Source organism: Haematobia irritans, chromosome 2, assembly GCF_050003625.1.
Source record: "Haematobia irritans isolate KBUSLIRL chromosome 2, ASM5000362v1, whole genome shotgun sequence".
Classification (NCBI taxonomy): domain Eukaryota; kingdom Metazoa; phylum Arthropoda; class Insecta; order Diptera; family Muscidae; genus Haematobia; species Haematobia irritans.
Genome location: NC_134398.1, coordinates 229,198,820 through 229,214,991, shown reverse-complemented (window position 1 = coordinate 229,214,991; position 16,172 = coordinate 229,198,820). Strand labels below are relative to the sequence as shown.

At 34.7% G+C, this 16,172-nt stretch overlaps 4 protein-coding genes across 4 annotated transcripts; 3 read left to right on the top strand and 1 right to left on the bottom strand.

The window, feature by feature from the left end:
• The first annotated feature begins 547 nt into the window (after nucleotides 1-547).
• On the top strand, nucleotides 548-1,678 carry LOC142227285 (protein TIPIN homolog). Its single transcript, XM_075297739.1, has one exon. It carries the CDS (start codon nucleotides 641-643, stop codon nucleotides 1,538-1,540), a length of 900 nt encoding a protein of 299 aa, XP_075153854.1. The 5' UTR covers nucleotides 548-640; the 3' UTR covers nucleotides 1,541-1,678.
• A 1,121-nt stretch (nucleotides 1,679-2,799) lies between these two features.
• On the bottom strand, nucleotides 2,800-9,477 carry LOC142227284 (protein SERAC1). Its single transcript, XM_075297738.1, has 4 exons — nucleotides 8,977-9,477; nucleotides 5,084-5,627; nucleotides 4,311-5,016; nucleotides 2,800-4,249 (listed from the first exon to the last, which is right to left on the bottom strand). Exons 1-4 carry the CDS (start codon nucleotides 9,030-9,032, stop codon nucleotides 3,180-3,182), a joined length of 2,376 nt encoding a protein of 791 aa, XP_075153853.1. The 5' UTR covers nucleotides 9,033-9,477; the 3' UTR covers nucleotides 2,800-3,179.
• A 2,073-nt stretch (nucleotides 9,478-11,550) lies between these two features.
• LOC142227283 (uncharacterized) lies at nucleotides 11,551-13,647 on the top strand. The gene has a single exon (XM_075297736.1). It carries the CDS (start codon nucleotides 11,769-11,771, stop codon nucleotides 13,383-13,385), a length of 1,617 nt encoding a protein of 538 aa, XP_075153851.1. The 5' UTR covers nucleotides 11,551-11,768; the 3' UTR covers nucleotides 13,386-13,647.
• Nucleotides 13,648-15,666: 2,019 nt separating this feature from the next.
• Nucleotides 15,667-15,990, top strand: dhd (deadhead). The gene has a single exon (XM_075295095.1). The coding sequence runs from the start codon at nucleotides 15,667-15,669 to the stop codon at nucleotides 15,988-15,990; it is 324 nt and encodes a 107-aa protein (XP_075151210.1).
• Nucleotides 15,991-16,172: the final 182 nt, after the last annotated feature.

Here is a 16,172-nt window from a genome sequence, read left to right as displayed (position 1 = left end):
GCGGAGGAATGAGGTAAGTGTGTGAGTTCGGTGTGTGGTATGCGGGGGTCCAATAAAGCTAATGAGGACATTTTTGGGCCCAGGTAGGGCGGGCAAGCGAGGGGCCAGGACATCAAGACCTCTATATCATGTTTTCCCCAGTGTTAGAGTAATGTTCACACAAATTCACTCATTCGATGTATGTGCTGTGTGTTCAATATTGGCGGGTTGAGGACTTCGCCCAAGGAGACGGCGTAGCTAGTCGGATGGCCATGTTGAACAGTGGATCAAACACGCACATAATAGTTGATGACATTAGTAGCTTTGTACGTTTGTTTTCAAGTACATTATCTAGCAACGTATGTATATTACTCTTCGTCTAAGTAAAAATTGTAATTCATTCACATCGACAACATTGTTTTGCTTTTTACATGACGTTTGGAGAAGTCAACACGATAAAAATAGAATTATCTGTTTCGCAGACACTACCTGTTTTATCGTTATTTATGAAAAGGGACTGCCACGTTTCTTGCATATTGTTTGTACTGGTATGGTAACGCTGCTTTGTATTAATCGCGGGCTTGTTTTTTTTGTTTTTTGTTTTGGTTTGTTTGCGTTTTTGTGTTGGAAACATTCGTTGTGGAAATAATAGTGAGCAAAAATGTCAGTATTAGATGATGACGGGGTAGATGATATTCTCAACGACAATGTACTAGGAGGAGACGATAACGAGCAGTTATTTGGCGATGATGAGAATCAAGAAGGCAATGAAGGCGCCGATGATGGAACTGCAGCATCTGGGGGAGCTGTAAAGGTTCAACCTAAAAAGAGGGCAGTTTTGAATCCAAGGCCCAGATTAACGGTAGATACCCTTCGTGGGTCTAGAGGAATACATACGATAGAAGATTATTTTAAAGATGTTAAATTCAAAGGGAAGGGACATGAAAAAGAAGACTTGGACGAGGTAATGAGACGCCTGCAACATTGGGGTCATCGCATGTATCCAACATATAAATTTGACGATATTCTTGGAAATATTGAAAGATTGGGCAAAAAGAAAATTCTGCAGGTACACATGTCTCGCTATCGACTAGGAATGATTGAAAAAGTTCACGGCGAATTGAATGATGCTCCGGAAGATGGTGATGAGGTTGGTGGCGAAGGAGCACCCCCAGATGAACCGTTTGATGAATTTGATGCTCTTTTAGACGAACAAATTGCTATTTCCAAAATAGCCCCAAGGACACCAGCAAACAATAGTTCAAAATATGGGAATGCCAATGCTTCTATAGCAAGTGCGAGTAGTTCGTCATTTGCCACCCCATCATTTACCAGGGGAAATGCTGTAATGTCAACGCCATACTCTGGTATACAAAATCTAAATGATACAAGTGATCTAGCCACTCCACTACCACCTAGTCAACCATCGACACCCAATGTAAAGCAACAACTAACAGCAGAGCAAATGGCACGTATAGCTGAAAATAGGCGTTTAGCCCAAGAACGATTAGCAGCAAAAAAGTTGGCAGCTGCGGCTCAACTTCAAAAGGATAATGATTGATTGAGAAAGGAATTGGTAAAAGTCTGGTATATATTCAATTTTATTATTTCTTCATACATGATAAAAAAATACTAATTTTCATCGAAATCAAAAATAAAAGGGGTAAATTATTTTCATTCTCTGTGCTACTAAAGAAAATCTTTTAAACCACATGAGAATTACTGAGAGTAAATAAACAACTTTGGAAACAGCTTAAGGTCTCACAGGAGACTGGGTTAAATCTTATGGCTAAGCTGGCATGATAACTATTGCACTACGGAGTGTTTTTAGCAATACATTTATCTAGGCAATCTTATGTAGCAAAGTATTACTAAAAACATAGAAGCGACTTTTCGACCCTTCCTCATGTTCAATTAGGTGAAAATCGGGTCTATAGGTGGAGGAAAACATAGATACCAAAGTCGAAAAGCGTTTTTTTAAGTATTTTTTTTTTACAAAAAACAATTCGGCTAATCCCCTTTTGATATTTTTGAATAAATTAGTTTTGAACGAATAGACTTTTAACGAAAAAAGTGGAAAAGTCTACATTTGATTTTTCCAAAGTTCAAAAAAGTAGGAAGATCTATTTTTGTTGTTGTAAAAGTTTTTAATGTAGTTTCATCCATTTTATTCTATGCTTAGTAGCCAGATCAAAGAACTCTGCCACAAGGATAGTGATCGGGATCTATTTTTAATTAAAGTTGATGGAAATTCTTCTCTTTATGCGTATTCCAAGAACAATATTGACTTTTCCAAATTTCGAAAAACCGATCGTTATCAATATCGATACTGTTGTTCGCAAACGCCGATTGATTTTTTTTAATTTTGTGACGACGTTTACGAAGAGAAAGATCGATACTTTGGTTAGTTCTATTTATAACACGTTGTTGTTATTAGTAAATCTTTGTATCTCCCCACTTTATTGTCTTGTTTATTTATACTATGGATGTGCGAACGGTTGTCAATGTATCAGCAGACACTTGAACAAGTGATAAATTGAATAATTTACGTATATAAATTAGTTTGCCAATTTCCACCGGCAGGCAATCGAACCCGGCATCTTCGTCATGCTACCGAAAACCACTGTAATGCTGTGATGACAAGCTAGAAAATAATCCACGAGGAATTTTCTTAAATATTACAAATATTTCTATAAGATACATCAAAATACAGCAAAGAAATTCTCCATGAATTCAAGCCCAATCTCCAAAATATTTTTAGATACTTCGTATCGTATGCCATATTTCCCACCAATCACACAAAATTAAAACTACATAGAATTAAGTTTTCGACATCATTATTATAGCAAAAAAGCGATGTACGTTAATTATTTATAAAAAAATCGGTAAACTACATACAAATGTGTATACATATCTACATTATTCGAAGGCACAATCTTCTAAAGAGTTGGCTTTTTAAATTGCATAACCTATATGCAGGTCCACTGCACATTCATTATTATACAAAAGAATAGAAATGATGCCGATATTGTTTCGAAGACATTACATCTAGATAATGGAAAATTTGGTGAATTGTCAAAGCTAATACTAACAGAGGGAAAAAGGGGGATATGAGAGGAATGATATAAGAATTAATTACTAATGTAATACTATTTCAGAAAAGCATGGAATACGATATATAATTTCTATGAATGATGAAATTATGTTGCGGAAAATTTAAATACAATCTGAGGGAGCAGTGATAAAATATCTTTTGCCTGTTGTAATATGCTCGGCACTTGGTTTGGCATTTTGTGTGAAATGACGTCTACACTTTTGCTGGGCAGTTCTTGTCTCACAACCGGTTCGGTTTTCTCATTCACCGTTTCATCAATAACTTGCAAGATCCGTTTGTAAAGGAACGATTGACGGAATATGGGCTTTGACAGGCTTAGATGATCATCCTTCAGAACATAAAAATCACCATAGTTTATACGAGCTGATTCTTCGGTGACAATGCGTAATGGAAATTTGAATGACGTTAGCATTGTGGGATTTCCTTCGGCTATGCTAACAACTTTTGTGTGGCGGAATGATGTGTGCAGGCATTTCATAAAGCGGTCGTGCAACTCCAAAAGTCTTGGGGCGTTTTCCTCCAACTCTTTCACTTCTATGGAAGGTGATAAAAGCATTTGCATGTGTTGTTTCCATTTGGCAATGGGAGATCCTCTATGAGGTGTTCCTAGAAATACTATACTACTTGTATTTTTAGCTATTTGCTGCACTTTCGGGTCTTTGCTATCTTTTGCATTCATAAGTATTATTTTCGTCAATATTCCACCCATTGAATGGCCAATCCAAACGACTGGTCTATCGTTGCCCACATCAGCTTTAGCAATACGTTCTAGTAGTGTGTTTGCCCGCATTTCTATGTGACCTTGACCCTTTTCACAGGGGCAGTATTTGGTAAAGTTGGCAGACCACTCCGTAACTGCTGATGTGTAATCTATACCAATAATTCTGGTATTTGGGTGATCTTCGGGTAACCATTCCATGGGCCAGCAGTTCGTATAATCTTCCATGTTATCTTGGTTGTGCCATTCATTGCCCGATACACTAAATTCACCGGAACAGTTTTCACTCGCAGATAAGGGGATGTCAGGATGTACAACTTCCCAATCGGGCTCTAACTCTGCTTCATTCTTTAATGTTTCAACTAGTTCCTTGGTAGCACTGTCACTTATCTCCAGAGGTTTATCCTCAGTTTTTTTGTTAGCTTTTAGAATTTTATCTGAAATATGCAAAATATAAGTGAAATTAGATGTTCTCAAGGTAAAGATATATTAAGTTACTTTTTTCTATAACTGCTTCGTTGTCCTTGTGCTGGGAGGAAACTCCTGAATCATTGCTCGCCTTGGTATCGGTATTAATATTCTTATTATTACCATTACCATTCTTCTTCATATTCATCCGCCTTTGTTCGCCTACGAGAAAGACATCATCCGTTTCGCTGGTGTAAAATGCATTTTTACCATATAAGCCGAGCTCTGTGGGTTTGGGATCCTTTTGCCTCCATGTTATAAAAACACCACCCAATAGACCGTGAATAAAGACTATATCGGCCTTGGGTTTGGAGCGTGTTCTCAAACGAGGATGCAAAGGATACACATTAGGTGGATATGCTGTAAAATTGGGATCATCGTGATCAAGATTGGCCATCGTTTTAGCGGAGATAACTTGTAGTCTTAAATCGGGACATTGTTGCCATTCAGCTAATACCCCTATCCAACCACTCGCAAAGAAATGCTCCACACTCTCCTTGACCAGAGACAAATTTGCCAACACTTTGCATAGAGTTGAGAGTGTCTCATTGTCATTAGAGAATATTTTGGAAAGTTCCATCAGATGAACCAATCCACCATCCTTCAAAAGCTGTTCAGCAATCTCCGTTTCTTTGGTAACATGATGTAAAAATGCTACTACTTCCTTGAGCAAGTCAATTTCGTGGACATTAAATGAGACGGGGTGGTCTTGTGTAAAGAATTCACATACATCCTCCTAGAAATAAAAAGATTAAATATTTTTTTCAGTCACTTAGTAAAATTTATTAAACAAATGAACCTACCAAAGGATCCTGCTCTGGGAAGTATTTTTTGAAGAAATGTTTAACGCATGGCGATTTTAAATGGGAAAGTAAATCGTGCAATTCCGATAAAACAACTTTGGGATTCTTTATGCAGCCTCTCATGTGAACAGGAACAAACCAGCGTTTATCGGCACCAGATCGGGCCAACGATACGGCCGTGCGAGCATCACACAACTGGGCCAAATGACGAAAATCCCAATCTTTTAGGTGATCTATTCTTGCCAACTGCCTTACAGCTTTTAATCTGTCATGGTGACTACCATTTTGAGCTATATCTAATAAACGCCAAGCTACGGAATGCTTAAGAGCCTTCCACCATCTTCCAACAGGATTAACAATAACACTTATCCATTTCTTGTTATCTTCCTCCTTTTGTTTTAATTTACGCATGGATTCCCTGTATATATGATATTTGATGTAAATGTAATCGCTTTCAGGTTTCTTTTCACCAGAACCCCCATTGTTGTCGAAAATTTGTGAAATGAGTTTTTGAATTCTACGTTTATCGTATAGAATGAGGCCACTGAAATGAAAGTTAACACATTTGAGAAAGTTAATAAATGAATATATAATAAAATAGTTAGTACGAAAGAATTTTGCACTGATAATGTTGGCGAAATTTATATTTTTAATTTTTCTGTATAACGAGTCAGGTCCCTTTTTTCATAGAAATGAGAATTGAACTGACTACACCACTTCATATAAGAGAAGTTATTCAGATTTTCTTGGGAATTTGTAAATATTTAGGGCAAACTTAAACTTTCTGCAATGCTTTTGACCCATGATATGAACATAGAAAGCACATGCATTCACGGATATTAAAGTGATTTTCTTTTATGGAATATATGACCCATTCTGAAATTTTAATTTTTATGACAATTTCGTTTACTATTATTCATATCGTTTCCATTAAGGAAAATCTATCAAAATCAAATATGAGTGTAAACAGACGGTAATATAAATGAAGAGTATGCCATAAAAGCAATTTGCCAAGCTCAAATGCATTAGGAATTTAAATCGCACTTTCCGTGTGGCATTGACAAAGATCATTGGCATATTCCCCGCATAAACTAAGAACACCACGATAGTTGTTGATGTTTTGTTTTTGTTTAGTTAGAAAACGCGCCACCCAATCTAAAAATATGACGGCATATCACCGCTACTACGCATATATACATTTGCGCTTATGTGTGAGTACATATTTTGTCGGGGTCTTTTTAAAGAGTTATCTTACTCAAGCATATAATATATAGGGGGTGTATCCTACATATCGGGTAATTTGATTGCACAAATTCGGGGTTACTTATAGAAATTTTGTTCACGCGTGCCACCATTTTTTAAAATACAATTTGAAAAGAATTATATATCCTTAACCCTGGAAAGTCATCCTTATTTTTTGTACACTAACGTCATCCTTCGTCATTTTGACTACGGCATATTTAAAGACGCTATAATTTGCATTGTGAGCAAAAATGAGAACCAAATTTGAGAATATTTTCTTATTCAATATGTTTTTAATTAGTATACAACAAAAATTAATAAAATAGTTTAATTAGTATAGCTTAAATTTATCATTTCCCAATCGACTAAAATACATTTTAGATCGAAATTGAAATTATGCGTCGTCATTTTGACGAAGGATGACTGTCCAGGGTTAACATCCAATTGATTTCATTTTTTTTTTTTGTTATCGAATTTGCTAAAGTTTATTTTTTTAGTATATTAGTTTTGTATATATTGGGATAATTGTAAATGAATAGCAGAAGAAAGGGTTTAGGGAAGATCACAAAAAAGTCAATATTACTGGGCGGAATTTGTGTTTCTAAAAGAAAAATTCAACAATGGGTACATTTTTCTACATTAAATCTATGACCAGTCTGTGTATCGTTTTCCATGTAAATATTTACAATTACAATTTCCTTTTTATTGACGACGTTGAGTTGAATGTTATTTCAGAATCACTAATGCGCCACATGAAAAGAAAATATTTATTCCTTTGCGTCATTTCTAGAAAAAGAGGTTAACAATTGATCTGGCATAGGAAGATCAGATAAATATAGAACTATTATAGTTGCACATGTAACCTATGTCACAGCGTTTATCACCCTCGCTGTTTCTTTGGCAACACAGTGGTAAATATGTACAACGTTCACCGCATTTTGCATTGCATAGAATGTTGGGAGAATTTTTTTGGATGTGAGTGTTACCGAAATAATACAATGAATTTTGAAAATACTGCTTTCATTTTCTAGTTGTTTTAATAAAATTTTATTAATAATAACAAGTAGTATTAAAAATTTCCAATTTTTCCCCTATATTATAACTATGCCCATAACTTAGTGTTAAGTGTATGGTTCCGATTTTGAGAAAATTGGTTAAATATAATTATTTATAGGTTATTTCTGTTATGTTCTTCACTATGTTTTCATGTTCATTGAGATTTCTAGTTATCCGCGTGTTATAATATAGAATATTTTGATCAGAAAGATTTCTATTTTTTTATATTTTTTGTCCTTTTCAAATTTGAAATATTAGTTTCGGTGGATACCATCGAAAGTGAATCTTCTAACACGACTCCGTTGTTGTATCCAAAACCGAAATGGTTCCAAAATGCATTAGGTTAGGGGTAGAAGTCAATCAACTCGGCAAGGTTTTAAAAAAAGTAGATTTTTCGTTTAGTTTAAATTGGTCTTTTTTGGATATTAGGACCCTGGACTTTCAATGGGAAAGTTTAGTTTTCCACTTTTATTTTTATTTATCTATTACAGTTTTATATGATCGCCTCTATTTGTTACATGAAAAACTAATTTTGTATCCCTAATTGTTACAGCAACTGCAATGTTTGACTTACATCTTGGATATAGAACAAAATATGGGCTATCATATAGACGGCTTGACAAGCTAAGCTCACTTATTCGTCTTTTCGATAAGTTTGAAAGTGAAAGTCGACTGTGGTCCATACCAAAACCTGATTATTCCAAATTTTATTTTCATTTTTTTTCCATAATGTAAAGCCAATAAGGCCAAATATTCGTTATCAAAAGTTGGTCAATATCTTTAAAAAGTCTATTTGGAAAATATTCCATTTAGAAGATATCGAACATTTTTGAAACGATATATTTTACGATATTGAAAAACAATTCAAATCACTAAAGCATTTTCGATTAAAGTGGTCCTTTCTCGATACATTCCAGAAATTCGAAAAGTCGATTTTCCAATTGGACAAAAACTTTTATGACGAAGAGTTTTATGGTATACTGTTAAGGCCGAATGAATTTGTTAAAAAACGTCAAACCGCTGCCTTTAGTTCTTTTGGAAGCTTTTGTTTTGTTTCCAAAATTGAATTTTTAGCTATGGCCTTCGTCATATATATATATGTTGTTGCGCGATAAGACCAAGTATAGTGGTATATCCCTTCTCTTTTGCACAAAATCGTACGTTTGTTTTGATCACTTGTATTCACAACATCAAAGTTTTTTGCATTCAATTCCCAGTGGCGGTTTAGTTTACTTCTCCCGCCTCGCATTAGCCACACCCCGGTCACAATTGAGACGCGTCAACGGTTATTTTTAATTTCAGACGTATGGGATGTATACATGGTTCGATGAAATCAACAAGTGAATAGTTATTATAAATTTGGTGTTGCTTACGATTGACCAGATGATCATTGAAATTCCGTTTGGATTAATTATAGCTCAGTATGGCAAATATTAATAAATCCAACAATGCCACTGATCATCGTGGCGGCGAGCCCCCATATTTTGCAACCAATTGTTGTGGACTTATGTGTCATTCATGATTGTAATAAATATGCTAGATGCGCATAACGCCATTCTTCATTCTAAATTTAAAACAAAATTGAAAATACTTACGTGGTCAATATACCAATACCTCCAAGAGTTTTTGGATAACGGCGTAGACTGTTCATCGAACACAGCTGCCCAAGAAATTGTTTAATAACTTTTCTGCTATATATGTAGGTACACTAGTCTATCTGCTTTTCGCCTTTATGAAAATGAGGAGACTGTTGTTGTACGGTCGCTTTCTTTGTTCGTTATTTTTGTTTTGTTTGTGGAAATACTCTAAATTTGTATTGTTTATGATATTTCTCAAAATTTTTATAACATCCACAGAAAAAAAATTTATTGATTAGCTTTTCCACAGTTCTACAATAATTAGTTCGAAATTCTACACTTTTTCCACTATAGTTTTTCTTCGTTTAACACACATACGACACAAAATTCGTTTTCTATTATTATATATTTCGTAATTTTTTTTCGTTTTAATTGCTAAGTCTAAATCTATATAGGTCCTTTTTCCTTAGTTTTTCACTTGTTCTTTACTGTTTGAGTTTAGTTTGTTGAATGATGTTGGGAAAGCGAAAACTTGCTTTTCATATGTATTTTGTGGCGATTAATTGTTGTTGTTGCTCTGATTATTTTTATTTTTCAATGTGGTTGCTAGTTTTACGTGTTGTTTATTTGCTCGTTAAGTATATATATATATTTTGTTTTGATTCACATCCGAGTTGTTTTTGTCGACGAAATAGTGGACTAAGTGGTTGAATGTAGTGGGAGGGGGGGGTGTGTGTGTGTGTGTGTGTGGCTAGTATTGACAAACGATGGTAAACATTTTATCTTACGAGTTGTGACGTCACAGCTCTTGCTTTTTTACAACAACAAGTTTCCCACACCCAAGTAAACGTCAAATCGAACAGCTGTTATCCAAGAGAATTTCGTTAATAGGTCTGTTTGTATACTTTTGCAGTAAAGAGTTTCAAAAGTGTACAAATGGATTTTACTTGCACATTATAAGTCCGAAGGCATACTCGATACTGCTGCATGTTTATGGGATCGATAACACATTTACCGATTATTTAGTCATCGCCGACAAGTCGTATCGATCCGACACACTGTAAGATTCTTTACAAACACCGACATTCCGTCCGGAATAACTGATAGTGTGTAAAGCGCATTAAATGTAAAATTTGGTTTGCGCAAATGACAAAGCATTTGAGAGACACATTGACGCAAATTTCACGTTATTATGCTTGTCGGCGATGACTAAATAATCGGTAAATGTGTTATCGATCCCATAAACATGCAGCAGTATCGATTATGCCTTCGGACTTAACTTATAATCTGCACAATATATGGGATATGTTCGACACGAGCACTGTCGTCCGGAATAACTGATAGTCTGTAAAGCGCATTAAATGTCAAATTTGGTTTGCGCAAACGACAAAGCATTTGAGAGACACATTGACGCAAATTTCACGTTATTATGCTTGTCGGCGATGACTAAATAATCGGTAAATGTGTTATCGATCCCATAAACATGCAGCAGTATCGATTATGCCTTCGGACTTAACTTATAATCTGCACAATATATGGGATATGTTCGACACGAGCACTGTCATCCGGAATAACTGATAGTGTGTAATGCGCTTTACAGATTATCAGTTATTCCGGACCAGACGACCAAACCGACAGAGGCTTTGGTAGCATTTTTTGTGCAAACGTAAAACTTTGAATATTTAATTTGATTGTAAATCATCTGGTGATTCAAAAATATTCAAATTTTGGATAAAAAAAAATATTGCGGAAACGAATCTCAAAGAGAATTTGGAATTACCTCTATTTTCTTCATGATTAAAATTTTTCATTTAAGCACAACTTTGATTGTCGGTATTTGCTTAATGGGTTGTATGGGTTTGTCATCTCCCCCTACCAAATACCATGCAGTATTTGAATTAAATATTCTGGTTTCTTCACATCTACAAGTATTTATTTTTTATTTTTTTTTATGCTTGAGGTATCTTCACAATGAGCACACATTGTAGCATTTACTCCTTAAGCCTAGTACTAAGATAACGTTTTCGCACCAAAAACTCCATATAAAAAACGTTAAGTCTAGTACTAAGATAACGTTTTCGCACGAAAAACTGTTATACTCCTTATGAAAAACGTTAGCGCGGAATAAATGCGAAATCTTTGTTTTGAGCATTTTCAAACACATTTATGCAACCCTGGATTTTTCGCACGAAAAAATTGGCAGGTATATTATTTCGCATAAATAAGTTAACATTCCTGGGCTTGAGACCCTATTTAAGGAGATAAATTAAGATATTCGTTTTTCGCAAAAACGAACTTAGTACTAGGCATTAAGCTGAGTACTATTTAATTCAATTTGACTGAAGGATTGTTCGTCAAGCTAATTTTGCAATGAGAAAGGTTTGAACACCGAATAAATCTTTTATTATCAATTATTCCATATGCTATCTTTTTAAAAAAGATTTCATTTTTCGGAAAGCGTTTATAAAAATCTCGCATTGCGTGAAACCAACAACAAACTATTTCTTCGGGAAAAGCAAAACTGAGGGGAAAGCAAGAACATATCCGAACATTTCGTATCCCTGGAAAAGGTGGCATCATAAATCTGGTAACTCTGCCACCTTTGCAAATATGCTGAAGAAGAAAAAAATCAGCTTTTGTTTTTGCTAAATAAATAAATGTAATTCCTTGGCCGTGTTATAATTCTTCTACGGCAGTCACTAGACAACGGAAAAAATATAAACAATAAGGATTTCATTGGCCCAAGTGGTTCTACGTGTTGTTAGAAAGAAAAAAATTTAAACCAGTTCCAGTATTTACTCATTCTTGCAATGTCTGATTTAAGTAACGACGATTCACCAAGCAAAGAACCTGAAGAGTGTACTGCCAATGAGGAGTTTTCCGCGCTACCAGAAGATTTTTTTTCCTCAAGTGCTCTTCCCACATTCCATCAAAAGAAACATGAAATATTCGGGCGATTACAAGTATTGATATATCAGTGCAAATCACGTTTTAGTGGTCGCAAAGAATTGGCTTCCGACGAATGCGTCCTCGTCTCGGATTTACTGGACACATTAGATGTAGCATTCCAGTATGGACTTAAACAACAGAATCTTCCCAGTTTTGTTTTATCGGCAGCCAGCCTTTTTCAAAATATGCAGGAAATCGTAACAGGTACTTCAGCTTCCAAAGACACCAATGTTACAACATCGACAGACACATATTTTTGGGATTTTTGTAAGAAATTTTTAACTCCCCATGAAAAGGAACGATATGAACAACTCAAGCTAACATGGACAAAATGGGGTAAAGGAAAATCATTCATAAGATCCACTCTCAACGAACACTCACTGCACAGGTATATACTTACCTGGTTATCCGAAAAACATGTACTAACTTCATATTACAGCAATTGGTCACTATTGCTGGACCCTAGTATTGCCAATGCCCTACCAGAAATGATAAAATCATTGGATCAGGTACTGTTTGCTTTAGCGGTGGACAAAACTGAATTAAACGCTCCTATCAAAATGTTCGACGTTGTCAAAGAGGAGCCACTAATATATGCCCCAACTCCCATTAAAGTGGGTCCTAAAACAAAAGGAAAGACAAATGTGGTAGAAAGACCGATCTCAACGTTAAATTCCACAGAGGATTTGTTAAAGCTCGTACAAACTGACACAGTCAAACCACAAGAGTACATTGCTGAAATAGAAGACGTTGCAGCAGATGATGACAGCTTTCCGACGGATCCAATCGAACCTGAGTTGGAATTTCTAAGAAAACCTTTACCTGAATTTGCACTTTCCAGCAATTCATTCAGTGATGCAGAATATGCTTTGGAGGTTAAAAGTGAGACTTCTTCGCATTGCAGCAGCAAATATTCAAGTAATAACGCCACAACAGAACAATGTAACGATGACAGTCATAAGATGCTAGAAGAACAACTGAAGGAAGTCACTGAAAGATGTGCCTTGCTTGAAACTAGAGTAGCTCAGCTAAACCTCGAAAATCGTCAATTGATACGACGTCTTAAAAAACATTTTGAAGATTCCGGTATTGATCCATCATCGTCGTTTGCAACGAACTTCCTCATAACTATACCAAATGTTAAATTGAACAAGTCGAAGCATGGTCCTTCATCCGGTTTTCATCTCTATGAAATACATATTACAATGAAACAAAACTTGGAACATTGGTCCCTGTGGCGTCGTTACAGTGACTTCAATAAATTGCATAAATCGTTGCTAAAAACCCATCCTTGGGTATCCACCGTAGAATTTCCACCGAAGAAGCGGTTTGGAAATATGAATTCCCGCTTTGTTGAAGAAAGAAGACAACAATTGCAAATCTATTTACTGAATCTAGTGGAAACTCTACCGCAACTTGAAGCGTGCAAATCGAAAAATGAACTACAAAAAGTATTTCCTTTCTTAAAGGAACGGTAACAGAACCATAATAGAAATTCAATGAACCTTTGTTGTTTGCTTATTTCCACAATGGTATTCCGGTAAGAATTACATACTAAAAGAAGGAGCAGCGATCTCATCGTAGATAACGATGCCAGTAGGATTGTTAAATTATTGTTTTGTTATGTATAAATTATGCTAAGATATTTTCAACAATTAGGACGTAGGAAATGTTTTAAATACCTTATCAGTTTTTAGAATTCCAATAAAAATGTATTTCTTACAAAAAAATCTCACACAATCTGTGTTTTAGTTGGATAATATTTAATCAAAAGTTTTGAATGAAATGGCTGAAAATCAAAGGAAGCAGACCTACACAGAAAAAAATATTGTTATGGGTCCAATCACGATATTTACAGATCCACGATATTTCACAGATTAATTTTTATGTGAAATTGCTTTAATCACGAAAATCATATTATCAATAACCTACGTCATAATTTATAACCGAACTGTTGGTGAAGAGTTTATTAAGCCAACAAAAAAATTTTCAATTTGTACATTTCAGCATAGTGAGCATCACTAGCCCAAAAATGACATTTACATGACATTTATTTATTTCTTCCTTATATTTGAGTTATTTTCGAATTTCTAATTTCAATGAGCTCTTTAAAGTCACCTGATGAATTAAGGCTACCTTATAAATCATTATATATACTATGCATTTCAGCATAACATAAATTCGCCTATAATTTTAGCAAACTTCTAAATTTGTGGAATTTACCAAATTAAGTGCTTTTGTTAACGGATCAGTTTGCATATCTTCCGTTGGACAATAGGATGGTTAGATTACATTCTTCATTTTTAAATTACGAATGAAATGGTATTTCGTGTCAACATGTTTAGTTCTTCGGCTAAATTTTTCGTTTTTGCCAAGTTTGATGCAACTCTGCTTGTCTTCAAATATCTCGGTTGGTGCTTCTATTTAAATTCCAAAATCCGTTAAAAGCCGTCTCAGCCAAATGGCTTCTTGTTTTGCTTCTGCTAAGGCTATGTATTCAGCTATGGTTGACGATAAGGAAACACTTTGTTTTTATGACAAGACCAGCTTACAAACCCGCCGTTGAACTTGAAAACGTAGCAGCTTAGGGATTTTCTATCAATGAGTGCCCAGTCCGCATCTACGAAAACCTATTAAGCCTTGATTAAAGTCTTCATTGCTTCCAATTTGAAGTTTCAAATTTCTGGAAACTTTAGCAATCTTTTTACTTCTGTCCAATCTTCTTCCATCCGTTGGTTCAGAATAGTCTTCATTGCTTCCAATTTGAAGTTTCAAATTTCTGGAAACTTTGGCAATCTTTTTACTTCTGTCCAATCTTCTTCCATCCGTTGGTTCAGAATAGATACTATATCTGGTCTGATATTAACTGCTACATATATTAAGCTACCAGTAGTTTTTTGATACATTTTATTATTTTTGTTCATTATAATGGACTAAATAGTCTGAATAGTGAGCCTGAAACTTAATCGGACTGCCACTTTAACCTAACCTCATTGTAATCAAGACGAACCTAACCTAAGAGTTTTTGATTGATTTTGAGATTAATTCAACCACTATTTTAATTGAAAAATTAAATAAACAGAAACAAATATTATAAATATTTTAGACTTTGGTTTACTTAAAAATTTTTATATGACTTTGCACATAAATGTCATATTTTGCAAATTTCAGAATATGCAATGGAATCACATACAACTGTCCACATTTGGGAGGTGTTCGATTTTCTGAGTGTCAAAGATTGAGAATCAGATAAGAACATCTTTACCTCATACATCAAAAAATACTTGAAATCCCTTCCGACCTTAGGTTTTTCTTTTTTAATATTTCAAACCATAAGTTTTCGAATACGGTCAACAAACAAGCTTCCGAATACGGTCAACAAACAATTTGTTTGTTGTTATATTTTAATTTAAGAATATTAATTTGATCGTAACAAGAGTCTTCTTTGCATCTGTCAATTAATATTTGGTAAAATTAATAGTAATCATTCAGATGAAAAGTCGAATTTAGCTCTGAGAGAATTTTCGTGTTATCGAAAACAGAGTGATATTCTTCACATTCAGCTTGAGATAGTTTTCTTTTGCTATCAATATACAGCCGTGCTTGAGCAAAATTCAAGATTGACTTTAACAATATTACCAACAAAAATTAACAGTTACACTACAGCAAGGGATAACTCACGCTTCCTCATTTATCATATGAAGTTTTAAGCTGCTAGAGCATACAATTAGCTATTAATTAAAAGAAGGAAGCAGCAAAATGGTATCCACAATTAAAAGTATTGAAGACTTTGAGAAGAAATTAGCTAATGCGGGCGATAAATTGGTAGTTCTCGACTTTTATGCCACCTGGTGTGGACCATGCAAGGATATGGAGCCCCATATACGGAAATTATCGAAAAACTTTAAAGATCAGGTGATTGTATTAAAGATCAACGTGGAAAAATTTGAGGAAATCTCTGATTATTATAAAGTGAAGAGTATGCCAACATTTGTCTTTATCAAAAATAAGAAACGTTTATCTAGCTTTGCCGGTGCTGATGAGATGCTGTTGCAGCATAGAATAGAGAAATTAATTAAATAATGCACGTCTAAGAGGACTAGGCTGGCTTATAATTAAAGTATTTAATGTTTAAATAAGGTAGAAGAACGGCATCTGTGATGCGATCAAATTTTATATTGTGTTTTCTTTTTTGTCTATGTTATAAATGTTTTTTTTTTACTCATTTGAATGTGTTTTATATAATAAAAAAGTTGTGTTCATAG

Coding starts and splice junctions, on each gene's coding strand:
- LOC142227285 (XM_075297739.1), top strand. CDS start 641: ATGTCAGTATTAGATGATGACGGGGTAGATGATATTCTCAACGACAAT.
- LOC142227284 (XM_075297738.1), bottom strand. CDS start 9,032: ATGAACAGTCTACGCCGTTATCCAAAAACTCTTGGAGGTATTGGTATA. Junction 5,628..8,976: donor GGTATTGGTATATTGACCAC/GTAAGTATTTTC, acceptor CTTTCATTTCAG/TGGCCTCATTCTATACGATA. Junction 5,017..5,083: donor TCCCAGAGCAGGATCCTTTG/GTAGGTTCATTT, acceptor TTTTATTTCTAG/GAGGATGTATGTGAATTCTT.
- LOC142227283 (XM_075297736.1), top strand. CDS start 11,769: ATGTCTGATTTAAGTAACGACGATTCACCAAGCAAAGAACCTGAAGAG.
- dhd (XM_075295095.1), top strand. CDS start 15,667: ATGGTATCCACAATTAAAAGTATTGAAGACTTTGAGAAGAAATTAGCT.